General features: G+C 44.2%; 2 protein-coding genes across 5 annotated transcripts in view; both read right to left on the reverse strand.

Annotated features, from left to right (window-relative positions):
• Positions 1–570: 570 nt before the first annotated feature.
• On the reverse strand, positions 571–14439 carry lmod3 (leiomodin 3 (fetal)). Of its 2 annotated transcripts, none has more exons than XM_063208528.1 (8): positions 14081–14439; positions 12624–12901; positions 8707–8814; positions 7258–7713; positions 6494–6722; positions 5699–6013; positions 4693–5282; positions 571–1665 (listed from the first exon to the last, which is right to left on the reverse strand). In XM_063208528.1, the coding sequence occupies exons 1-8, from the start codon at positions 14259–14261 to the stop codon at positions 1603–1605; spliced, it is 2220 nt and encodes a 739-aa protein (XP_063064598.1). In that variant the 5' UTR covers positions 14262–14439; the 3' UTR covers positions 571–1602. The 2 variants fall into 2 exon arrangements, with proteins under 2 accessions (XP_063064598.1, XP_063064597.1); XM_063208527.1 differs by having other exon boundaries at positions 8653–8814.
• A 4661-nt stretch (positions 14440–19100) lies between these two features.
• Positions 19101–27426, reverse strand: part of LOC134456900 (FERM domain-containing protein 4B-like) — a 78403-nt gene continuing 70077 nt past the window's right edge. Inside the window, exons 20-24 of one of the 3 annotated variants that reach the window (XM_063208532.1) lie at positions 26641–26790; positions 24876–25861; positions 23213–23351; positions 20033–20139; positions 19101–19387 (exon numbers count right to left, since the gene is read on the reverse strand). In XM_063208532.1, coding sequence (XP_063064602.1) covers positions 20049–20139; positions 23213–23351; positions 24876–25861; positions 26641–26790 — 1366 coding nt within the window. In that variant the 3' untranslated portion in view covers positions 19101–19387; positions 20033–20048. Of the gene's footprint in view, positions 19388–20032; positions 20943–23212; positions 23352–24875; positions 25862–26640; positions 26791–27426 lie in introns of those variants that run through there. The other 2 variants (XM_063208531.1, XM_063208530.1) reach the window with 2 other exon arrangements.

Genomic DNA, 27426 nt, shown 5'->3' on the forward strand with positions numbered 1-27426 from the left:
CCAAACCACTGTTGGTTCTGAACGGGTTAATACAATAAACATATGAGACCAACTTCATAGTCAACCACCTCTGTGTTCGTGTTTGAAATGGATGTTTTACAAGGACTGCAAGGAATTCATTTAATGTGACATTTATGCTAGCCACAGAGCCACTGACGTACGGCTACATTCAGGGCTGGACTGGCCATCTGGCATAGCGGGCAAATTTCCTGCTGGGCCCTGCACCCTTGTGGGCCCCTATATTCACTCAAAATAATGGAAAAAGGAGGCGCACACAAGACTTGTGTGAAAAAGTGTATTGAAGCCGAAAATATACAACAGAAGTCTAAGGATTAACTGGAGAGACAGACGTTTCGGAGCTAGTCCATTTTCAATGTCTCCTACTGGTGAGTCAGTTCTGCGCTGCTATTTATGATGGGCCCATTTAAGCCAAAAGGGCACGGGCCCTATTTCTGCCCCAGTCCAGTCCTGGCTACATTTGGAGGCAGAAATATCCACACGGCTCTAAAACAAAGTAATAAAGTGTAATTGGAACCGAAAGTGAATGTGAAATGAATTTGCACCAGCATGTAAATTAAGTTCATTTTATTATGACGGGATAATAAATACAAAACAAACATTGCAACGAAAGCGCACAACAAGAATCACAACTTCACAACACAACATAATAAAAAAACAACAACAACAATATCAACTTCCATAATCTACATGTGCAGACGAAGGCCTTAATTGAGATTGAGATATGTAACATGTACAGTAATAGCCAAAGTGTTTTGTTTTTTTAAATCAGGATGTTATTATCAAAGTTTAGAAGATCAGAATGTGTGTCTACCTATGCTATGCTATGCTATGAATTGTTTGGGGTTTCTTCCAAACTGTCAGCTGGACTGGCATACAAGATAATGAGCAAAATGTGGTTTTTCTTCATTTGAAGATGTGAGTGTAATACTTTTGGGGATGCAGACATTGCACAGCACAGTGACAGTCAATGCCAAGTCATAAAGATGAATTAACACTGTAAAATATTACAAGGCAGTTAAAGTTTTAAAAAAGTAAGTTGTCCTGCTGCCTTTAGTTTGTAAGTTAACTCAACCTGAGGCTTATATTTGTGTCAACTGAGAAATCAAAGTCTCAAATTGAGTTAACATTCAGCAGGGCAGCAGGGCAACTTAGTTTTGTATGTTTAACTGGCCTGCAGTGTTTTACAATGTAAGTAACATAAATATCTTTGGCAAGCGTCCCTTCATGTTTATAAAGGACTTGTGTTACCACTGCATCTTCTATAATTAAGTATTACTTTAGCTTCTGCCTCCCTCACAAAGCTGTCCAGACATTTCTTCTGAACACAGGCCTACTACAGATGACTGAGGGTATTACCCAAGTGGCTGAATGTCATTATCGCAAAACAGTTTTTTTTTATTTTATTTGCCAGCTGGCATAGACATCCATGCTCTTGATAAGAAGCCACAAGGGTACACAAGGGGAGCTTTTCACTTGAACTGTAGAGGCATTTCACAGAATTTACAACAAAACTCCAAGTGATGTGCCAATGAAGAACTGCTTGAAGTATGTTAGTGTATGGTCTCCACCGTTTAAGCCAATTCATAGATCGAGCAGACTTGCCAGAGTGGTCTTTGACGACTCCAGCTCTTTGGGCAGGGGTGTCTGGAAACAGAACAAAATAATTAGCGGTCATCTCCCAATATCACACCATTCTCACTATTGAAGACATAGTATTGTAATAACAGTGATTCAAATGTGAGACACATTTATTTACTCAAACCTCCATCTAACGTATGCATCATTTGCACTTAGACACTTTGTATATGTTTTCTCATTTCCTGATAGCTTAGTATTTGTTAGTATTTTACATTATTTTGTGTCAATATTTCAATGTTCCTCCATTGTCCTCCAGAGGGCAGTATCATAGCATTCCATAGACCACCAATGGGACTTTTAACAGTGAGATTGAATACAAATTTGGAGCGAATGATGAGAGAATAGACTAAGTAACCCCAAAATAACTATAATAATGAAGAACCTTTATTATTATCGTTTAGCACCTCCCTCTGCAACTGGCTGCTGGACTTCCTGATGCAGAGACCACAAGCAGTACGGGTAGGGAATAACACCTCAAGCACCCTGACCCTGAGCACGGGGGCTCCGCAAGGTTGTGTTCTCAGCCCCCTGCTGTTCACGCTGCTGACACATGACTGCACAACGACCCACAGCACTAACCATCTAGTGAAGTTTGCGGATGATACAACACTGGTGGGCCTCATCACTAAGGGCGATGAGACCCACTACAGAGAAGAAGTAGACCTGCTGGCCAGATGGTGCAAAGACAACAACCTCCTGCTGAATGTCAACAAGACCAAGGAGATTGTTGTCAACTTTCAGAGGGTCCAAAAACAACTGCCACCACTGACCATCGACGGTGATGCTGTGGAGAGAGTGAGCAGCACCAAGTTCCTTGGAGTGCACATCAGCGACGACCTCTCTTGGACCACCAACACTACATCACTGGCGAAGAAGGCCCATCAGCGTCTCTACTTCTTGCGCAAACTAAAGAAGGCAAGTGCTACACCCTCCATCATGACAACATTCTACAGAGGAACCATAGAGAGCGTCGTGTCCAGCTGCATCACAGTGTGGGGAGGAAGCTGCACGGAGAAAAACAGGAAGACACTCCAGCGTGTTGTGAACACAGCGAAGAAGATCATTGGAGTACCACTCCCCTCCCTGCAGGACATTTACACCGCACGCCTCACCCGAAAAGCACTGATGATCATCAAAGACACAAGCCACCCTGCACACAAACTGTTCAGCCTCCTGCCCTCTGGAAAGAGGTACAGGCGCCTCCGTTCCCGTACCACCAGGCTTGCAAGCAGCACGATGCATCAAGCAATCAAGATACTGAACACTCAACCCACTCTCCCTTCACTGTCAGCCTCTAGCCAGCCAGGCCACTGACAACGCTCCCCCCCCTCATCCCCACCACCATATCTGCGACTGAACATTCCACCTGCACTACTACATCTGTGACTGAACTTTCAACCTGCACTAACTCAAAACATACACATGCACACACACACACACACACACACACACACACACACACACACACACACACACACACACACACACACACACACACACACACACACACACACACAAGCACACTGCACTTTCTGCACTAAACCCAAACATACACACACTGACACACAACTCATACTCACACACACACATACACACACACACACACACACACACACATACACAGGTACACACACACAGACGCACACCGCACTTTCTACCTGCACTAAAAACACACACACACACACACACACACACACACACACACACACACACACACACACACACACACACGCACACAAAACACATACAAACACACACACACACACACATACTGCTGCTGGTGTATTTAATAAAAACCTTTTTTAATTATTTATTTCTTCAAATGCTACTATTACTATGTCAGAACGCTATAAAGGACTTTTAGGAAAAGAACAACAAAATACCTCCTCTTAATGTATGTTCTCTACAAGTCTTCTGTTGTCCAGTCTTGCACTTTAAATGTCTGTATGAGCAATGTCTACGTCCATACTGTCTATGTCCATGTATGAGTACTGTCTATGTCTATACTGTCTATGTCCTTACCTAGATTAGTCTATGTCTGCATGGGAGAGCAAGAAACGCAATTTCAAATTCTTTGTATGACCAGTGCATGTAAAGAAATTGACAATAAACTTGACTTGACTTGAACACAGTATATACTGTATGGAATATACTCTATCTATGCAATTAGAGGCGAGGAAACCCTGTTTGAAAAATGTTCTCTTCTTCAGTCGGGAACATTCTTTGACGTAGAAAAAAATGATTTGAAGCTCATCTGCCTGAGATGAGATAACCTGCGTCATACGTGATTTGATCGGAAAACAAATCGGTGGCAAATATGTGGCATTTGTTTAGACCTGACTGCCATACGATTTAATGGGAAAGGTGGTTGCTGTTAAATGCTTAGTCAGCAGCATTTATGTGTGTGTAGCTCCCCAAATGACGTCAGAAACAGGCCCATCTGTCCGGATTGCATCATGGTACTTTATTGGTATACTATTATTGCTTAAAGCACTGCATAGACTTGTCACTTTCAGTTATACCACAGCGATATGTGGTTCACCAGTCTCCGAACAGTTTCCAACAATTCCTAACAAAATCCCAACAGTTTGTAATGGTTCCTAACAATGTGTAAGATCCACTGCACTGTAAGTCCTAACAAAATCCCAGCCAAGTCCAATTCCTAACAGTTTGCTCAAATGCCCTTGAAGGACAAACAACATAGCCTTCTGCTCTTATCTCCTTAGATAAAAGTAGCCTACGTTCATACTGTTGTGTTAAGTGTTATGTAATGTACTGTAAGGTCTTGAGGCACCAGACCTATACTACTTTCAGGTAGGCAATAATGCGTTATGGTCCTTTATTATAATACAGTATCTTTTCTTTCAATATACTTTCAATCTACTGTTTGTTGTATTGCATGTCTATTGTACAGTTTGTATGTCTATTGTATCTACTAACATTAAAATATAAGTAAACAGACCATTGGCAAAGCTTCTCATATAGTCTATAATGTGCATTTTATCATTGATGAAGTGTATTACAGTAACTCACCGCTTTCAGGTAGGCCACGTTGCTCTGCTTGATCTCGTTCAGCAGTTTGTCGCGTGGCGTCAGCTCCACCTTGGGGGGCACGCGGTGGCGCGGCACGGGCTTCAGGGTCTTTAGCATGCCCTTCAGGTTGGCCCGCTCGTCCGCCTGCAGCGCTTGCTCCCTGTTGACCGCCGCAGTCCTGTGACACTGAGCGGCCCTCCGGAGCTGGAAGCTGGTCCGGACCGGCTCGTCGGACGTGCACTGGTCCAGGAAGGGGTCTCGCTTCTTGGGCGTCTTCTTCAGGTGCACGTCCTTGATGATGCTGCCGGGACCCGCGTCGGCGGCTGAGGGCTTTGGGCCTGCGCTGGGGTCCTTGTGGGTCTTTCGCAGCTGTGGCATCACCAGGCCAGGTTGTGAGGACGATGATGATGATGATGATGATGAGGGTTTCCTTGAGTACTGGGCTGCCTGCTGCTCTTCCTCGTCTTCTTCTTCCTCTTCCTCTCCTTGTCCGTTCTGCCCTTGCTGTTGTTGCTGCATCTCGTGGTGCTTCTGTAGCTGGGCCAGCAGCTCCTCCTGAGGCATGTACGCCCCCAGCATCTGCACAAGGCCTGGAGGATTGGGACAGGTTTGTTTTTTATTATTACGCCGTACTTTTATATACAATAATGAATTAATGAATGAATGAAACCTTTATAGCCCCTGAGGGAATACACTGTGTCATGAGCTCAGGAACCGTAGAACAAACAGCCTCTTAGACATACAGACTATTTCAACAGTATACGAAACAATGTCTTAAAAAACATACAGAAGCATTTGCATATATAAAAATAAAATTATTCATTACCTCTGTACCCCACAGATCATACAAACAAAACACTGATACTCACCTGGCAGCAGGCATCTTCTTGATTTCTCTCTCTCTCTCTCTCTCTCTCTCTCTCTCTCTCTCTCTCTCTCTCTCTCTCTCTCTCTCTCTCTCTCTCTCTCTCTCCATCTCCCTCCAGAGGCTAAGGCATAAGCTCACCTGGTGGCAGTTTGAGGCTGGTCTCGTACATCTCCATGAGCTCCCGCTGCTGCTGCAGGTCCTTCAGCTTCTGCTCCTCGTTCCGCTGCTGCCTCTGCCGGTCCAGGTTGCGCGTCAGCAGGTTGGTCACCACCATGCGGGGCCCCGGCAGCTCGAAGTGGTAGCCCATCTTCAGCAGCGTGTTGTTGGCCTTGAGCAGGCGCGACACCTCCATCTCCGTGTGGTGGCCCAGCATGTGCCGCTGGTTGTGGAAGCGCAGCTCGGTGAGCGTCTCGTTGAACTGCAGGCAGCGGATGATGGCGACGATGCCTTTGCCTGTGATTAGGGGGTGTGCGATATGACAATATTAAATCGTGAATTGTGAAATCGAGTAGAAGATCGGCAAAGTGGAAAAATCGTATCGTGACGCCTTGGAGTGAGGATGTTTACTTTATCAGTGTTTATGCTCACTTAGAGTGATAGTTACTTTCTTACTGTTATTGTGCTCATTTTTTATTTTTTACTGAATTTATTATATTTCAACAGTGCACTTTATCAGAGTGTTTTCAGTGAGATTACATTTTTAATTTGTAAGCAATGTTTGCACAGCAATTTGTTAACAATGTTTGCACATGCAAAATTGCAAGTATAGGGCCTAATCATTCAAATCTGTTCCGAAAGGTTTGTAGCCCTAAAATAACAGTTTTTTTAATGGAAGATTGTGACTAAAAATCAAAATTTTAATTTTATGTTAAAAAAAAGACTCAGTCACACTTAACCCCGCTGAAAGACAGACATCCCTGCGCTCGCCCCTACCTGTGATGAAGTTGGACTCGATGTTGAGCGTGGTGATGCTCTTGTTTTCTCTCAACATGTTGGCCAGGCAGAAGGCGATGTTCTCGTCGGCGCCGGTGTTGGCGATGCTGAACGTCTTGACGTGCTTGTTCTTCTTCATCGCGTTCACGTAGTCCACCAGCATCTCCTTGGGAATGTTCTCGATGTTGTTCAGGTTGACGTCCGTCACCGCCGGGTTGTTGTTGCGGACCTTGTACAGCGTGGTGGACAAGTCAAGTCAAGTCAAGTCAGCTTTTATTGGCACTTTCTTCATATGCACAAGTCATACAAGGTTTTCCCTCCATACCATGCCAGGCCAAAGACATATACAAGACTGACATTTTACAGACTGACATAAAGTGCAAGACAGGACAGGTAACAGTGCTGGACTGGTAACAATAAGTGGTTGATAATAAATACAGTACAAACAAACATTTACTGTATTTGTACTTCATATGTTCAAAGTAAAAGTACAAGTACTTTTGTGGCGTAATAACAACAGTAGCACATGATATTACATAGGTGTTACACGGTTTACTCCATTGGAACTACCTATTGAGATAGACTGTGTTGTTACTGAAAAACAATAAAACCCTAACAAGGACCCACCACAAACTCAATCCAACCTGTTCAGAATCGGCTTATCGTAAGACGAGTCCATTGGTCTACTTTTTACTCAGATAAGTTGCCTGTGTTGGACAGAAACTGTGTTTCTTTTTTTAACTTTTACTTTGTCCACCACTGACCTTGTGCAGTGTGGTGTCCAGGTTGGTTTCGTTGCCCGAGGGCCTGGATGTTAACTTCAATCCGCCGCCGCCACCACCACCACCACCACCACCGCCGCCCAGCCCACCAGGCAGGGCCAGCTTTGGGATTTTCAGCTTGTTGATGACACGTTCCTCTTTCTCGGGAACCCAGTTCTCGAACCTGCCCTCCGAATTCATCTCCTCGACAGGCTGCTTTGGGGGTGTGGGCTTGGCAGCCTGGTCTTTAGTGGCCTCTGCTTCTTTCTTCTCCTCCACAGGGGGCTGTTGTGTGGCATCCTTGATTTCAGCCATCAACATGGAAAATGGGTTGTTGTTGTTTTTCGAGGTGGCTTGTTGGTTGTTTTGCTCCTCCTGAGGCTTCTCTGGCTCTGGTTTCACCTCCACCACCTCCTCTATGATCTCCTCAATCACCTCCTCGATCACCTCCTCTCCCACCTGCAGAAGACAAAGGAAATTCATGAACACTAGGACATGATATTACATAGTTGCTACAACCCTAAAGCAATAACGAATCAGACATCCCATTAAAATGCATAGGTTGTGGATTCGTAGCTCAGTCACGAAAAACTGGGCTTTTTCATAACGGTATCACGAATGTTATAGCTCAATTTCATGACCGTACTATGAAATGGCATGAGACTGGGCTGGTTGTTACACCAGTTATTCCACTGTACCTACTGATGTAGATGCACTGTAATAGTGAACCTTTGAAATAGTTCTAAAAAGTGCTACAGAAAAATGAAAAACCCTGCCACAAATTTCATTGACCTATCAGTAAGATGATTGTAGACCAGTTCCTCAGTGAGGACACCTGTGCAATCAGGAAACCGTGGCTGAGTTTTTACTTTTCTCCAACTTCTACTTCTAAGTGCAGTTAGTTAGTTAAACTTCAATGTCCCTATGGGGCAATTGGATTTGCAGCACAATTGCTTAAAAAGCAAACAGAAGATACAGACAGACATACACTATCTAACATGCAACGTGGAAACAAGGAAATTATGACCCGCTGTTAGCACATTGAACCACAGGACTTCTACTTCTACTTCTACTTGGACTGCTACTTCTACAAACCCCAACTAAATTGTGAATAAAAATCAAAACAGTTTATTGACCCTGTCCCAACATTTTTGTGACATGCTCTATCACATCTAAACTGAGCACAAATGTCCCCCCACTAAATAACTTTGCTCAGTTTCAACAATTGATATGCTGTCTTTTCACTATCCTCCATCTAATGTGTGAATAGAACTGAATGTTTTTAAAAATTATAGTGTTTTGTTTTTATTCACAATTTACAGTGTCCCAACTTCTTCAGAGTTGAGGTTTCTACTTCTACTAAGTCTACTTCTACTCTGAGCCCGCCCCCTACCCCACCTGCCCATCCTCGGCCTCCACCTCCTCCACCACCTCCTCGTAGATGTACTCCACCTCCTCAACTCCCTCTGGTACCTCCTCCTCGACCTCCACCACCTCCACCACCTCCTCCACCACCTCCTGCTCCTTCTCCTTCTGCTCGGCGGCCTCTTGCAGCTTTTTCTAGAGAGCAGAAATAAAATGAGATATTTAGGTAACGCTTTAGAATAAGGTTCTTCTAATAAGCGTTTATAGTCACTAGTAAGCAGATAGTAATACCCTTACAAGTGCCCAATAACATGCTTATTAACTTTGTTAACATGCTTATTAATGTTGTTAACATCTGATGAGTAACTTTATTTGAGTAAAAGCATGAAAATCGGTACACATGGCAGCCATCTTGAAAATTTAGTTTTTTCGCGACGCCTCCATATCTAGTATTAGTCAGCATATCAAGATGGATATGTGTACCGATTTAAATAATAAGACTAAAAAAATAAACCACTATAAACACATAATAAGCAGCTTATAAGATGTTAACAAAGTCAATAAGCATGTTATTGGGCACTTGTAAGGGTATTACTACCTGCTAACTAGTGACTATAAACGCCTATTAGAAGAACCTTATTCTAAAGCATTACCCATTTCGGACAATAATATCACTATTTACAATGATTCACACTATATTTCGGGTTTTAAACATTTTTGTGTCTTCACTGGTGTATAGGACAGTCGAGAGTATGACAGGTAGAGAGTGGGAGAAGAAAGGGCAGGGTTGCAGCACGATCAAAGCCAGACCTAGACCGGGGTCCCCACAGTCATGCAAGCGTGAGACCTAAGCCAGTATACATATTGCATTGTAATGTCAGCTCCAAAACATGCCTAAATACTCCACAATGTCAACAATGTTCCACCTCACCAAGCAGAAGAAAGGAAATTAATGAACCACTATGTCAATGTTGTTGTCACACTAAGCATATAAGCATATATTGGACAAACGTCCAAGTCACATCATACAGTGTTGACATCTACGTAAGGCAGTCCACATGGTTCACTGACACACCACCTCAGTGGAGTCCAGAAGAGAAATGGAATAGTATAGTAGTATGCTTTACAGATATACTACAGATACGTTATTAATCCAAAAGGGATTAGGAAACCCCTATGTCACCCTATATGTTACCCCTTAATGTTTCCCCATCTCACCGAGTAGTAGACTCATTCACTCACAATAATATTCATGCTACTTCACACCCCATTTCAAGGCCAGTAAACATGGTCCAGTGTAATACCACCCCAGTGGAAACTACTGCAGGCCGAAAATACTCCATTACGTCCAGGGCTTGACATTACATGTTTTCCTCACTGGCCACTGTGGTTAGTCGTTTTCCCTGAGTCACTATCCATTCAGTGTTGCCAATAGCCACAACTTCGTTATCAGTTGTTTTTATTTGTTTGTTTGTTGTTTTTGTATGCCTATCAGAAAATGATGTACAAAAACAGAAGCAAAAAGAACAGTGCTATGTATTTCCCACAGGAAAATAAATGAGACAAATAGAAACAGAGTAACTGAGAAACAAAGCTTTTTTAACATAAAATAAACAATTGATGCAAAGAATACAGGCTATTCTGCTATGACATACCCTTGAATAAGAAACCTGGCAAAGTGACTAGTATGACTGCAATTGTTACAAACCAGCCAGTTGGCAGGTGCCGTTCATGTCAAGCCCTGATTAACTTGATTGTCATAATGTGTTGTCTCATCGTACTGAAGACAGTAAGTTACATGAAGGAGTCACTACGTCAAAGATCTCCCATCTCACTGGGTAGAAAAGTGATAGCACTATAATATTCACAATAATTCATACAGGAGGTTAGCATCTAAACTACTAAATGTGTTCCACTTGAATGTCACACAAGGAAAAACTACCACAGCCCTTAAGTTGACTACATGTTGCTAATCCTCAAGGAAATTAAGGGAGCGCAATGTGGATATTGTACTATGCCTCACATTAAGGAACCATTCTCATGTCGTCCCACTTCACTTGGTTGAATGTATGCTTCCTCATTCCCAAAGGAAATCAACATCCATGATATCCTCACTGTATAGCCGAGTGATTCACATAATAACTTGCGGCATATTTTGACATCTAAACGGGTAAGCCTATTGCAGTACAATATCAATGGAAACTGCTACAGGCCTAAAGTAGGAGACACCTTGCTAATTGCCCCCCTTACTGGGAATTCACCTAGCTATTATGTGATTCATTTAACTATTTACTCACAGTAATCCACACCATTTTTTTTGCATCTAAATCTGTTAACCGACTGTAACTTCACTCAGTGAAAACCACTACAGGCCTGCAATAATAGAATAAACGATATATATACCTTAGAGACTACAGTATATTCAGACATATTTAAGACATAATTAATCCCAAAGGAAATTAAGCAATCGCTATATCAATGTTGCCTCACCTCACTGGGTAATTAGTCTAATTGACTACTATTAGCCTACTTACTATTTTTTACCCTGCTACTGTACACCATATTCACAATAACAAAGCATCATTTAACAGCTGCACCAGTAAACAATTTCCACCATGCCATAATATTAACCCATATCAGAGCAGAGTGTGATTCACTATTACAGAATATTAAACTATTCACAATAACTTGCACCATGTTTTGCTTTTTAAACCAGTAAACATGTTCCACTGTGCCACAATGTTGTCCCACCTCAGTGGGTAGAATACATAGGCCTACTTTATTTATCCCAAAGGAAATTATTGTAAACAGCCACTGATAATAACCTGACTCTCACCAGATGAATGGGTTCCGCTAAGCTGAGCAGACATACACAAGGGTCTGGCGGGAGTCAGGATACTAGAACCAGCTTCCAGATGACGTAAAAAATACACCCATTGATAGCTTTAAATCTAGACTCAAGACAAAGCTGTTCTCAGATGCTTTCCCCTGGCTCAAATTCTTATTTTTTTATGTTTATTTTATTTTCATGTGTTCAAATGTTCTTTGACTCTAATTTATTTCCTTCTTTCTTCCATGTTTCCTTTCTTTTTTGCATTTGTTAATCTAGTGAAGCACATTGAGTTGCACCTGTGTATGAAATGCGCTATACAAATAAACTTGCCTTGCCTTGCCTATCATAATGCTGTTACACCTCTCTAGACAGGAGAGTGGCAGATAGGCTCTCCTCCTCCTCGTTCTCTCCTCCCCCTCATCCTCCAGCACAGGTCTGGACTCCACCTCTCAATACAGGTGATGTACCAGAGAGGTGCTTCAATTACTATTTATTATTAGTAGTATATTCACAATACCTCACACTATATTTTGACATCTAAACCAGCAAATATGTCCCATTGTAATGGCTGAGGAAAACTACTGCATGCCTACACACTGATATAATGTTGGTCCACACCACTGAATAGAAAAGATAACTTAAATTCTCTCAAAATTGAGGAGGAACTACAACAAACCACAATAAAATAATATTCCAAATAATTCACACCATATACGTATGCATACTACCAAACATACTTCACTTTGACGTCTCATCAGAAGATTAAACTCATTACGTAAACTGGGCCTTACCCAGCTGGGCAGTAGAGTAACAGGCACCCTCTCCTCCTCCAGCATGCATTTGGACTCCTTCTCCCAGTACAGGTACTCCACCAGGGAGCGTCTTCAATTACTATGCTATTATACCTCTATATGCTAGTATATTCTCCATACTATGCTATTATGCCATTATTACTGCATAATACTTCATCATAAGCAGTCACTATATCAATATTGCCCTTACCTCGCTAGGCAGTAGAGTAGCAGGCACCCTCTCTTCTTGCAGCATGCATTTGGACCTCTAGGTGGTCCCCCAGAGAGCGTCCTCAATTATTATACTATTACATCTCTCTATACTATTATATACTACATACTACACTATTATACTACCACTATATTAATATTGCCCTTACCTCGCTGGGCAGTAGAGTAACTGGCACCCTCTCCTCCTCCAGCATGCGTTTGGACTCCTTCTCCCAGTACAGGTAGTCCACTAGGGAGCGTCGGTCGAAGTTGCCCGTGGGGGCCTTCTCGGTCTGGTCACGCTGCCTCATGCCCACGGGTACGCGCTCGTCTGGAGCGATCACATCCATCTCCTTCTGGAGCTCCTTCAGCTCCTCTGCAGAGAGACCCGCCAGGATCTTGTCCTCATCGATATCCTCACAGTCGTCAGAGTCATGGTCACTCTCGTCTTAAAGGGAAAAAATAGTATTTATTATTTATCATTCATTATTAGTATTATTATTAGTATTATTATTATTATCATTACTACTACTAGTAGTAGTAGGCCTAGTGGTAGTAGTAGTAGTATGTAGTCAGAGAGACCCGCCAGTCAGAGTCATGGTCACTCTCATCTATGGAGATATTGTTGATTATTATTACCGTTAAGGATTTTTTAAATTGATAATTCATTGTTCTTATTACTATTGTTATTGAGGATCCTGCCACGATCTGGTCCACTCAGAGTAGAGATCACTTTCATCAAATGGCAGAAAAACAAAATAACTTAAAAATAATAATAATTATTATTAGAAACCTGGTGTCAGGAAGATTTTACATAGGAAAGTGCTCATAAGTGAGGCAAATTATATCATATACTGTACATAAGTGTGGCCTGGCCTCCAATCTGACTTTATAAAAGGATCAAATATTCACTTTAAATTAAACAGTCTTCATAAAATACATCTCCCCTGAAAATATAGTGTTTTAGTAATTGACGTTCAGATACTCAGATTATGTCAGAGTTCAGATATTCAGATAAAGAAAATGGTTAAGATTGGTATGACACCACCATGCATATTTGTTGTGATAATTTGGTAAACATACGTAGTGTCAGTGGAAATAAGTTGTGATATTGTAAGCATCTACTGTTAGTGGGCTTTAGTTGTGATATCCTTTAAATTAATACAATCTCCATTAGCAGATAGCTTTCATATTCATATTGTGCCAGATTTCAGAAATTCAAGTAAACAAATGTGTTACTTTGACCTGACAAGATGTTGCTGTGATGTTGTTCTGAGCGTGTACAGTAGTGTTAGTCGTGTTAAGCTGTAGGGTTTTAGTGTCAGTGAGTTTAAGCTGTGAACATGAAGTGAGTGTCAGTTAGCTGATGTTGTGATATTGTGCTGAACATGTGGTGTCTTTAGGCTCAATCTGTAATATTGGGCTGAACTGTAGTGCCTGTGAGCTTAAGTTGTGATATCGGGTAAAGAGTATTAGTATTAGGGCTTGAGTTTTGAACATGCTCAGCACCAAGCCAGAGGGACCAAGCAGTGATATTTCTAAATGTGTGTGTGTGTGTGTGTGTGTGTGTGTGTGTGTGTGTGTGTGTGTGTGTGTGTGTGTGTATAGCACTTGAGACGTGTCTCACCCTTGACAGGCCGCCTCTGTTCCGAGTTCTTCTGCCTCATGCCCACCGGCACCCTGTCGTCGGGCGCTAGAACGTCCATCTCGTTCTGAAGCTCCTTCAGCTCCTCCGCCGACAGTCCCGCCAGAATCTCATCCTCGTCCACGTCGTCCAGATCATAGTCCTGCTCATTGGGGTCGCCCATACTGCCTGCCGCGGCAACACAGTGAAGCGGCTCGAGAAAGAAGGGGAGCTCAGAGAAACTTCCAGGGGCTACACCAAGACGACACGCCAGGAGTGGAGCTACGGCAGTGTTGACTGAAGGGAGGCTGGTGGGAGATTGAACTCGGGGCAGGGGCGTCTGAGCCGAGTGTTCCTCCTCCTCTCCTGCTGCTCCATGCCTATGGTCTAAAGTTAGCCCCATTTGACAGAGGGGAAGGTATTTATGGAACAAGATGGCCGACCCTCCCCATGCTCTTTTTTCACAGGGCTTGAGTCAGCTGGACCCCAGTGTTGATATATTTGTACGCAGGGGCGTAGCAGCAAATTTTGGGCCCTATGTGCAATCCGCTCCAATTGACCCCACCAGCCATACAGTATATCTTCATAAACTGGACAGTGTGTGGGCCCCCTATATACATGGGGCCCTCGTGACTCAAGTCATATTTTACCCCCCCTGAACGACACCCCTGCTTGTATGGCATGGCACAGGCCTGGGAGAGGGGAGGGGGGAGGGAGAGGAGGGGAGGCAGGCGAAATGGACAGAGACAGGTGGCAGCCTTGCCATTTTTTCCCCCTCTTCCTTTTTTCCAAATGCACACTTGGAAAGAGTTACCCTGTTTGCGGTTCTTTGAAATCCTCTCCACATCCTTCTCCGCTTTCAACCTCTGTTGACAAACCCACAGTGATCCCAAGAAAAAAGTATTAATACAGTGGTTGTCTGAGGGAGTACAAAACAAACAGCCTGTGGGGGTAAAACAATGAAAGAACATCTCTTGTAAGTGCGGAAATGAGAGGGAGAGGGGATGTGATCAGAACCCTATCTCTGCCCCATGAGTAAGGCAGCTCTGAGAAGGTCACGGGGCAACTCACCTCATGGAACTTACAAGAACATTCTAGAACATTTGACTTTTCTTTGGGATGAAATCAGATTCTGTGATTTATAGCTGGAAATAACATAAAATCTGATTGAAAAAAAACAACATTTTTCTCTGTAGCCAAAGAATGCTTCAGGAACTGCATTCCTGACATGACTACAATGGCTGAGGGCTTAAGAGGCGGGATTGTGTAACCTCAGGGTAGAGCTCTGACGAATGTAACTTCACACCTTCACGCCTGGCAACCTCACGTGGAGCACGCCAGATGCAGCTAAGCACCACACACATGCAGACACCCACCAACACAGACACAGACACAGACACAGGCACACCCACATGCGCGCACACACACGCACACACACACACACACACACACAAAACCCCAACCCACGTTCAGAGACAGGAACATACACACATAGACACACACACACACAAACACCCCACTCACGTTCACACAGACACACATACTGTCCACACAAACACACACACCACACCACACCGCGCTCGCGCACACACACACACACACACACACACACACACACACACACACACACACACACACACACACACACACACACACACACACACACACACACACACACACACACACACACACACACACACACACACACACACACACACACACACAGGGACCCTGTCCTGACTCGCCACTGGAACGTTTTATGTTTGCAATGTCTGCAAGTACTGCACAGGTGTGTATGTGAGTGTGTGTGTGTGTGTATGTGTGTGTGTGAATGCCATCACCGCGGGGAGTCAGTGGCTACGCACTTCACTGCACAGATGATCCAGACAGCTACTGTGAAGTGACTCACAGTCTCCCCTACCTGTGGTCTACCTGCCAAAGGCCCTGCCGTGACCTAATGGTAGGGCACTGGGTTACTACGCCGCCGACCCGGGTTCGATTCCGGCCTGGGTCATTAGCCGATCCTCCCCCATCTCTCTCTCCCACTCACTTCCTGTCACCATCTTCCACTATCCTATCAAATAAAGGCAAAAGAACCCTAAAAATATATTTAAAAAAGGAAAAGAAGAGGAAGCAAAGCCTGATGTGGAAAGTTGACATTATAATAAACCATTCCATTCTCAGAGTTTACGATCAGCATTTACCCAAATGCATGATGATAACACATGAAAAAATAAATAAATGTTTACATGTGTCTCAATGTGTGTGTGTGTGTGTGTGTGTGTGTGTGTGTAGTCACATGCCGTCAGAGATGTGTCTAAATATACTGTATAAGTAAAAGAAAAGTTTAAACCCTTCCCTTCAAGGTTTCCTTCCAATGAAGGTAACGTCATCAAGTAACAGCAGTACGGTTACTGTTGTACAGTCTTCCTGTCTTATAACCATTTGATTCTGAGTTGGCAGAAGTTTTACTTCTCAACGTCATTAGGTACAATGGAGTAACTGGTATAACAACTACGTAATAACGGCCCTACTGTGACCTTACTACGCCGGTGAACCGGGTTTGATTCCGGCCCGAGTCATTTGCCGGTCCTTCCCCGTCTCTCTCTCTCACCACTCGTTTCCTGACCCTCTGTCACTATCCTGTCTCAAATAAAGCACAAAAAGGCAAACAAATCTTTAAAAAAACCTCAATATCATGTACTGGAGCTGTACTGACATTATGAGTTGACTTTTGACAACTCTGGCATCTGCGAGTACTGCTGCTACTATGAGAGGAACTGATTGTCCTAAATTAGTGTCATCATCATCCATCACACATCAGGAAATGGGAAATGGGGCGCCGTGACTCATCAGCTAAGGAACAATTACATGGGTTTAATTCCGACCCGAGGTCATTTCCCGATCCTTCCCCTTCTTTCTCTCCAGCTCTCTCAAACTATCCGATTAGATATAGGCAAAAAAGCCCCCCCAAAATATCTAAAAACAAAAAACGAACAAAACATTGTTTAATGACACAACTTTTTTATTATTCACGTCCCACTTGTCAGTCGGAGACATCTCTCCTCTTGGAGAAGTGAGGACACAGTTTAAAGGCTGACCGCTGTACAAATATCTATGATATCAAATGACAGGCATACTCCTCGAATATCACCCATGATCAGACTCCAGAGCTGCTCTTAAGAAAAATGAAAGAACAGCCAAAGAGTCTGCGTATGAAATGGTAAAACTCTCACTGTACATAACATGCTTTCTATAACCACTTTCAACTCACACAACATGGAAACAAAAATACAAATACTTACTATGCACATTATTGACATTTACATTCAAAATGAATAAGACCAAGAGAGAAAAGAATATAGAGAGAAAGAGAAAGAGAGAGAGAGAGAGAGAGAGAGAGAGAGAGAGAGAGAGAGAGAGAGAGAGAGAGAGAGAGAGAGAGAGAGAGAGAGAGAGAGAGAGAGAGAGAGAGAGAGAAAGAAGGGCACCTAAGTCCACGTATTCCAGCACAGGACATCAGCAGGTGCAACATAGGGGAAGGCTCAATGTACATATGGTTTGGGATCATGGCTAAGTCCCTCGTCTGTCACAGCCTGTAGTAAAGGGAACTAGATTTTGACCCACCAGGACCTTCTGTTGTACCAAAATGGTGCTCTGACTGCTACACCAAAGTCAGACCTAGGCCTGGAACCTGCTGGGGTACCAAACTGGTACTCTCTTAGGGTTTTCAGGCCGATCAGAATGGAGCTGGTGCCGGTGCACACACCAGTTGCGTTCGGTACTTAAGTGCTTATTTGCGAATCGGCGTGTTCATACCGGGCTCTGAACTTGTGACTGAGTTACCCGGATGAACTTGCTGACGGCCACGTTGTAGTCACGGTTTGCGGGAAAAAAAACAAGTATTTTGCGGTTTGCATTGCGAACAAACTTTCCGGTTCGCGAATGCTTATTTCTGTGCCGTGAACACGACGGCCGGTTCCCGATTAAGTGCGAGAACAGGCACCGGCATGGTTCTCAGTTATCTTGAATTTTGGTGTAGCAGTCAGAGCCCCAGTTTGATACCTTAGAACGCTCGGGTTTGAGTCCTGGCAGGGCAATTCTTCTACCTTTTGCTACTTGGCCTCACTCACAAAAGTTATGAACATCTCTAAAAACACAGAGGACTACGTACTGCAATCACTGACTCACTCGCCCACAGAGAACATGACACCAGATGAGAAGAAATCCTACAAACGACTTGACTGGCTCACAAAAATAGAATAGCGCTACAATGAACTGAACTGAATAGATAAAGATAAAGATGTTACTTTGTGTAAAAGATATTAAGTTATTGACCCTTCCATTGAAAGCCAGTACGGGCAATGAGGGAATATGAACAGGTCAACCACCACACACAAAGATCTTCATGACCTTTCACATCTGGAACTATGTGAAGCTGACATTGCCATTTAAAAAAAACATTATTTCTCTATAAATATGAAGTAATAAAACAAATAAAGAACCCCTGGGAAAGATCTGAACGTGTGGAGAAGTTTCTGCAATGTTGAGTGCGTACTGAGTTTAACAGTCCACTGCTGAATGGAGTCTTGTCTTGTGGTGTTTTGAGTTTTTAGTCTTTGTCTTTGAAAGTCTTTTGACCAGACATCCTCGCGTGTGGAGAGCATTCTGCATGGTTTGAGTACACACAGAGTGTAACGGTCCACTGCTTAAGTACTCTTGTCTTGCTGTCTTGTAATCTTATGAGTTTTTGTCTTGGTCTTTGTTTTTGAAGTCATAACCCCATACATCCTCGCGAGTGCCTGTCAGTTCCACTTCAGTTGCAGATGCCAACACGGGTGTTTGGACCGATGTTTTTTCTGTTTGTTTCTTTGGATGCCCTGGGCCAAACTGCATTTCAATCCAAGGCACGTTAAGTGTGTGTGTGTGTGTGTGTGTGTGTGTGTGTGTGTGTGTGTGTGTGTGTGTGTGTGTGTGTGTGTGTGTGTGTGTGTGTGTGTGTGTGTGTGTGTGTGTGTGTGTGTGTGTGTGTGTGTGTGTGTGTGTGTGTGTACTTAATTGTGCATACACAGCTATGTTTGTATGCTTACTGGTGTGTACAACTGTGTCTATTATCTATGTTTGCAGGTACTCATTGTATGTTCTTGTGTGTATATGTGAATTCCCCTGTGTACGTACTGTATGTGTATGTGTATTTGAGATAGATCTTGTCGCTCATGTCCTTTGCGGTCCGGTCCCTGTCCCAGTGAGGGTTTTTGGTCCTCTTCATATTCAGAACAGCAGCAGATATGTAATCAATCCACTTGTGATCTGGGGAAACAAATCGTACAAACAAAATAAAAACACACACCAATTAGAAGATTGCCATGTGAGAATACATATTATGCATGCACAATGACAACATATCCATTCATTCAACATCTACATTTAGACTGAAACTTTTAATCTTCGCTTTTAAAGTAAGGTTATTATAAAACAAGAATTTTGAAAAATGTAGTGAAAGGAAAACTTGATCATTTTCAACAAGCATATTGTTGTTATGTCTATGTGGTAGGAATACATTTTTGTCTTCACTTGCGTGATGCCTTTGTGTGTATGTACATACAAATATACAGTGTATGTAAGCACATGTTTGTCAGTTGTGTGTAGGGTTTGTACGCACAATGTTTGTCTTGTGGTATGAGCGTGGGGTTAATACAAGCATGCACTTCTTCAGGTATGTAATGTACATTACAATACATTACATTACATTGCATTCGGCAGATACTTTTTAATCAAAGTGACTTATAATCATAATCATAGCCAACATCACTCGCAGATACAAAGTTCACAGGAAATATAAAGCCAACAAGTGCAGATGCTAGTAGGATTAGTTTTTTTAAAAGTACATTAGCACAGAGCTAAGTAGAGTACACACACATATACAGTACATCATGCCACCGAGTGCATACATACATGTTTGTGCTTCCTGTTAATGCTCCTCCTCAGGACACCTGGCCGTTGCTCCGCCCATCTCTGCCTCAGACGAGAGTGACTCCGCCCGCCTGGGCTCCGTGGCGTACCTGTTCACAGGTGAGGCAAGAAATACTCAGCATGAGCCTGTGAAGGTACTCCACACAAGATACTCCACACAAGAGTGCCATTTGAGACACGTTCCTACACACATACCTACATTATGCACAGCATGAGACAGTCTACCTGTGCACACAGGTAAGGTTGTTGACACTCAGGCTGCATCAAACACCTTTCTCCTAGCTGGTGTCAGATGTTTTATGTTCAATGATTTAAAAGTCAATACTTGGAAGCCACACCATGCATGAGAAAAAAAATGCACCAAGACCAGGCATGTAAGAACATCAAGTAAAAATGTCAAGCTGCGTCAGGAAAAGTTCCAGTCAAGTAGTCTGCTGCAATGTTAGCTCCACATGGGCATCAGGCTTCACTCTTGCACCATTGGTTAGTAGCTAGCTGCCACACTCCATGCTAACAAATTAAAACCTGACCAGTGGTGACCTAATAGTGGTGGAAGGAGGAGTCCCACAGGAGGGGGTCTGTCCACTCGCAGTGAGTCTTGGGGGAGATAGGAGCAGGAGCAGGAGGAGGGGGAGGAGGAGGAGGAGTATGGAGACCAAGACAGCACAGATAGGAGACCGAGGAAGAGGAGGAGGTGTGGTTGCACCCGGAGGTGTAGTCAGAGGTGGAGGAGGATGAATGGAGGTGATAGATGGGGAGCAACTCATGGTCATCGGCATAGTCATGGTAGACCTCAGGCTCAGGGAAGTGACAAGAGCACTGAGAAGGAGGTGGAGGAGGAGGTGGAGGAGGAGGAGGAGGCTGGCAAATGGGACAATCAGCGGGAAAGATCCTGTACCACAGGGAGGGAGAGGGGTGAGAGAGAGTCATGAGCTGGATAGGCCATTGCAACTCATTAACCCATTGATGCCTAAAGCACCTGCAAAAAACACCTGCTGAATATCTAAGCCCTTGTTGGGAGAGTTGCCGTCAGCCTATAAAAAATCGAAATATCTCGAATTATGTGCCTCTGATGCACATAAAACATGAATTAAGGTTGCATTTAAACCCTAAGACCCTCATCTTGCATTTGAAGGTGTGCTGTAACACACTCACATTTTTATAAAAAAAGCTAAAATCTCAAGAGCCTGAATGCAGTATGTATGTCTCTCCAGGCACCAAAGGTCAAACAACATATACGAGTCATCAGGCTAAAATGGGTTAACTGGTATGCCCTCCTGCAGGGGTGCTGCTGGACTAGAATGATTTGTCCAACATATTCTCACCCCAACTAGTCAAGGGCATACATCAGACGTCAAAGATTGCAGTCTGGTCAAAGGTAGTCAGAAATTCACTAGTTGGGATGAGTAAGTATAACAACACCAACAACAATTTGGCTAACTTACACTTTGGGGTCATATAGGATAAGCCTTACTTCTAAACAGACCTTTACGGAAGCGTTGGCAAGATGTTTGCCTCAAGTTTCAACCCTCTGGTTGGCTATAGGTTTACCATTACAAATCTTCAATTTGTCAGGCAAGACAGACTCTTTAATCATTTTCCTTTCAGACTCCGTTGGACATTTGCAAGGCTTTGTGCGTCTGTCCGTGCGAGTACAAAATTGCCAGAGGAGGAGCTGTTCAAAGGGAGCATATTCCCAAAAGCCCAGTCAGTTCTCTAAGGCTCTAAGGCAGGACGATGTGAACTACTGATGAAGACGGTGTAGTGGAGTGGCATGTTAAATGGTGTAGAGAGAGAAGCTGCTTAGTAGTGTGCAAATGTAGGCTGTTGACAGAACAAATATGGCTCTCGACACCTCCAGCTATACATGTTTTTGTTGTTGTTTATAAACACAGTGTTGTGAGGAGGGGCAAGAGTCTAGCAGCCAATCACGTGAGATTTTTTTTTGACCAACAGCGGTTTCCAACAATCAGAGGTTGAGTTGTGTGCAGCCAGAGTCGTGCAGCCAGGGGAAAATAAAAATTGAGAACCCATGTATACCAGGAGCAAATCATCATCATTTGAACCTCTTGGTGGACTTTGTAAAATGCCTTGAATGATGAACTGCAATGCTGCACATGCACAGTACAAAGTCAAACAAGAAAGCATGTGGGTATATGGATAACTTGCATGTACTCATGAGGTAAACACAATTACACAATAATAACAATAATAATCATGTGGGTTTTTTTGTTCAAAAAGGGAAGCCGTTGCCTGATGCGTAGTTGTTTTTTGTTCTTTTAAGTTTGCTTGTTTCAATACGGCACTGGTGGGAAGACTGTGGTTTCCCAGACGCTCATCTATGGCTGAAGTGGCCCTGATAAGGTACCAAATATAACCGCCACACTACTTCAGGGACTGTAACCCAATACTCTGTACTGTACCTAATATAACTGTAACTCGCGTTGATAAAAGTGTCTGCTACTAAATGTGGGGTGTGCACAGTAGGAGCCCCTGATTTCGTACCATGTTTCCTTGACTGCGCCATGATTGCTCCTTGGAAAGTGGCAGTCTCCATTAATCCCACACACATTAACAATTAGCCCGTTTATATGCACATCAATAAACAGTTTACGATTAACTGGTTTATTCAAGTGTTCATGTAAACGGAATAAACTGTTTATAATAATCAGTTTATTGCAGTTATCGGTTTATGAGAAATCAGATTCTCACAGGTAGGTTTTTGGCTAATAAACTGATTTCTCAAGACATGTATCCAGCATAATCGGGTCATTATCAGGTTATTGACATTCAAGAAGGATAAGTAGCCAATCACAAGCCTTAAATTCTAGCTTCGTGTCACACAGTTGAGTGGAACACAGGTAACCGACAGACTGCATGTAAACAGCAATAAACAGTTTACTCCAATAACCTCCAAAATCTGTTTACTCCAATAATCTGTTTATTCCAATAACCCGATTATTGCGGCAATGTAAACGGGCTCACTTTAGAAGTCCCATGGAAGTGACAGTGTATGCACATGGAAGGGGAAAACACAACTGGCTCCTATTGTATATGTAGTATAAACAAATGCAATCTTGCAACAGATATAGAATCAACCCTGCATCTCTATTGTACCTGTAATAATAATAATAATATGCTCATAATAATGATAATGCCGACCTGGTGTGTGTGGGACTGCGGTTGAAGGGGGCGCCACTGTAGGTGGGCTGTGTGGTGAGAGGTGTGTCCATCTCGGAGTCCGTCAAGCCCACTGCAAGATGGCTGCGCCAGCTACCCCCACCACTGGCTGCTGACGACACTGTTGAAGATAACAACAAACGTATAATATAGTTAATATTTAGCTATATAACGTATGTATTATATAGTCAATTTTAGCAATATCATAGCACATACCATAAACGTGTCTTACTGTAGTATATGTTTGTTAATGTATTATTAAAAATTACATGTGCTAAGTAATGCATTCTAAAGTGCATGTTTCGAGAACCCTTCAAAGTAACATACCAGGACAGACACTTAACTCCCCAAGACTTCATCTTCAATACATTTAAAAAAAAAAGTTTTGCTCTCTAGATGTATTTTTTTCAGTGCAGGCCTGCCTGATGTGTGCAGCACAAACCAACATGCAAACATGTATTCTCTCTCTTGCCCTGCAACGAGTAACATACCGGTAGTCATCTACTGACAAACAAAGATGACTCATATACCTGGAAAAGGTTGCCCAAAGTCACTTTCAGTCTGATAGAGGAAAGGCAATTCTAAGGAAGAGTTAAGTGTAGATAGTGTAAGACTATAATCGCTGGAGGAACAGCTCTTAATTTAGGCTCCTGGCAGACAGACTCCTCCTCAGCCAGTCTAACACTGATGACTCAGCACTGCAGCTTTAAAAAATAGTCTAAACTGGAAGAACTCATTGTCTCTTTCTCTCAATCTTTGCTAGCTCTCTCTCTCTCTCTCTCTCTCTCTCTCTCTCTCTCTCTCTCTCTCTCTCTCTCTCTCTCTCTCTCTCTCTCTCTCTCTCTCTCTCTCTCTCTCTCTCTCTCTCTCTCTCTCTCTCTTTTACACGCACACGCTCACACTCACACACACACATTGTGTCAGACGTTGACAAAGCTATTTTCTAGACACTGCATGGCCTGACTCTGACTCCGATAAGCCCAACCCTTCCCAGCATGCCGTGAGCCAGTCTGAGCCAGTCAAGTGCAACAGAGTGAGGCCTTATATTGGTTACCCGGGGCAACCAGGGGCTGCAGCACAGCAGTATGGGCAGGTACACTTTTCTCACCAACACCAAAGTGTTGGGTATGGTGTACTGCATTCAACATATACTATAGTGTGCCACTCAAAAATATTTTTAAAATACTTCTTCAAAGTACATCTGATCATCGGTTTTGCAACCAACAGGCATTAAACACCATTCGATGATTAAGCTTAAGGCATGAATTTCCCTCAGGATTAATAGAAGTACTCTACTCTACTGAAGCCCTGCTAATGGAAAACAAAATGTGCATGCAGTAGTATATAGTACATGACCAGTTCCAGTAGAGTGCAGTATGGAGTAGTTTTTAGTACAGTGTAGTGCAGTGTAGTGTAGTGTACAAAGTAGTGCAGTATAGTGTAGTGCAGTGTAGTGTAGAGTAGTGCAGTGTATTGATGTGTAGTGTAGTGTGGTGTAGTGCAATATGGTGCGATGCAGTGTAGTGCAGTGCAGTGTAATGCAGGCATGACATATTCATGCATGTGTGTTATCTACCTCCGGACTAGACCAGTGTAGTGTTGTGCAGCATGTGGTGTGGTAATGCACACAGCTCGTATGACCTACCTGAGGAGTAGGAGGCAGTCCGGCTGGAGTGGCTAAACGGTGCTGCGGGGAGCGTCTGGTATCCCAGGCTGTGCTGCGACCCCCTGTCGAACCCCTCGTACGCTGCCAGGGGCCCCCCTCTGTGTCCCATGCCCACCCCAACCCCCATGTCCCGGTGCACGGCGCTGCGGTGGTACCACCCCCTCAGGTGCTCCACCACCAGCGCCTTCTGCATGTTCTTAGCCAGCATCAGCTCGTTGCGGGGCCCCTGCCGGCCCCTGGGGGGCCTCATGGTGGCGTAGGGGTTGTTCTGCGGCAGGGTGTCGTGGCCGTCCATGCCCCCGTAGTGCCGGTAGTGTCCGTGGTGAGCGGCGCCGGAGGCCGCGGTGGGGTAGCCGCCGTGCGGGTGGTACGACGGGTTGACGTTGTAGTGCCCCTCCAGCTCGTTCTCGTAGACATACCCGCCGTTGGAGTAGGCGTCAAAGTCCGAGCACGGGTAGCCGGCCACGTAGTAGGCCGTGGGGCCGTACTGCATAGACGGAGGCGGGTATGCATATCCACCACCACCACCACCAGCGTTGCCGACGCCACCACCGCCGCCGCTGTTACTGTTGCTGTGGACGAGGTTGGGCATGCTGCCAGTGTTTCCGTAGACCTCCACTTTCCGGTGGTGCCGGTAGTCGTAGAGGCGCGGGTCGAACGCGGCAGCGGCGGCGGCGGCGTTGATCGCCCGGTAGTGGGCGTAGTCGGCGCTGGAGAGCGAGGTGTAGGAGGAGGCGCAGTCCTCCAGGGCCTCGGAGGAGGTGCTGCGGCGGGCCGGCAGGAGCAGGGAGAAGGAGGAGGAGGAGGAGGAGCAACCGTGGTGGTGGTGCTTGTCGGAGGCGGAGCAGGAAGTGCCGTTCTCGGCCCCGCCACCCCCACCGCGCAGCAGCAGGAGGTGGGACTGGGACTCCAGGCTGTTGCTGCGGTGACGGAAACACGGCTGGTGCGTAGTGCTGCCCTCCGACCTGCAGGGGGGGATATAGCGCTTTAGGAACAGCATGGACAGACATGGGCACACTCAACGGCAATACTATGCTCTGTGCGGATGTGGGAATTTATCTGTACTGTGCTATCTGATTTGTTTAATCTTTGTGATAAATAAGTTATGTCTGCGGTGCTGGAAACGCTGATGTGCAGTGCTGATGTGCAGTGCTGTAGTGTAGCCCTTTTACCTATAGAGGGAGCCTTAACACTCAGGAACACTCAATGACAATGCTGTAATTTCATGGAAGTATCACTGCATTATATTACATCTCTAATGTTTGTCTTGTACATGTTACATGTTCACATCTCTCTATGAAAACTACATAAGGTCATCTCTTTTTTGTGATAAAGCATTATAAAAAGTCCCGAAATGTGTGTAATGTGTACTGTGTATTAATTCTGTGTACTGTAGGTAGTGTTTGTGCGCATGATTTTTATTTACATAGCAACCTGTTCCACTGGCTACAAGCAAATGATTGCAAATGAGGTGGCAAGTGACAGGATAGGCAGTATAAGGAAACAGACAATATTATGTATTTGTATTGTATGTCTGTCTATAAGTAGCAAGTATGAATGTCAAGAGTGTGTGTGTGTGTGTGTGCGTGTGCGTGTGCGTGTGTGTGTGTGTGTGCTGTGTGTGTGTGTGTGTGTGTGTGTGTGTGTGTGTGTGTGTGTGTGTGTGTGTGTGTGTGTGTGTGTGTGTGTGTGTGTGTGTGTGTGTGTGTGTGTGTGTGTATATGGACTGCGTATGTGTCCTCACCGTAGCTGGCTGCTGCTGTATGCGTTGCGGGTCATGAGTGGCGTGTGGGGCATGCGTGCATCTCTGGGGTGCCTGGGCATGGTCTTGTAGGGGCTGCTGTGGGTCGACGACACCTCTCTAGAGCCGTAGTAATGCAGGTCATAGTCCAGCCTGTGGGGAGGGGAGAGAAGGGTAGAGAGGAGGATGTCTGTTACGAACACGTGGGACATCGATAGTGTCAGTGACAGAGGCGAGAGGAGCGTGTCTGTTAGTCATGTGGTCTAGTAGGGATTGCTGTGGGTCATAGTTAAGTCTATGGAGAGAGAGAGAGAGGGGGGGATACATTTAGGGCCATATGGCTCATTTGACCGAGGGGGACAGGAGCGAGGAGCCCATTTCTTAGAAGCAAGGAGCATGGGCATGGTCTTATACATATCACTACTGGGGGTTGTCATACAGATAGCCTATTCTGTAGAGCAGTGATTCCCAAAGTGTGGTCTGAGGACCACTGGTGGTCCACGAGGGGATTTCTACTTTGCCAAGACAAGCTAGCAGTTGGCTACATTTGTAACATTATTACAAAGCTAAACATAGCCAAAGTGTTATTTTTACCGCAATAAGACATGCTTGTAATGTGAATAAAAAGTAAGTGATCTGCATCAAAATTAGCAGTGTCAAATTAGCCCTGAACATTTTAAGGGGGACAAAGTGGTCCTCAGTCTGAAAAAAGTTTAAGAAACACTGCTGTAGAGAAAGGTGATCTGTAAGGGACAAGGGGGCTACTGTGGATGGGGCGCATCTCATTAG

The sequence above is a fragment of the Engraulis encrasicolus genome, chromosome 10, assembly GCF_034702125.1.
Source record: "Engraulis encrasicolus isolate BLACKSEA-1 chromosome 10, IST_EnEncr_1.0, whole genome shotgun sequence".
NCBI classification, from domain to species: domain Eukaryota; kingdom Metazoa; phylum Chordata; class Actinopteri; order Clupeiformes; family Engraulidae; genus Engraulis; species Engraulis encrasicolus.

Coding starts and splice junctions, on each gene's coding strand:
- lmod3 (XM_063208527.1), bottom strand. CDS start 14,261: ATGGGCGACCCCAATGAGCAGGACTATGATCTGGACGACGTGGACGAG. Junction 6,723..7,257: donor TGGACACCACACTGCACAAG/GTCAGTGGTGGA, acceptor ACGCTGTACAAG/GTCCGCAACAACAACCCGGC. Junction 1,666..4,692: donor ACGTGGCCTACCTGAAAGCG/GTGAGTTACTGT, acceptor TTCTGTTTCCAG/ACACCCCTGCCCAAAGAGCT.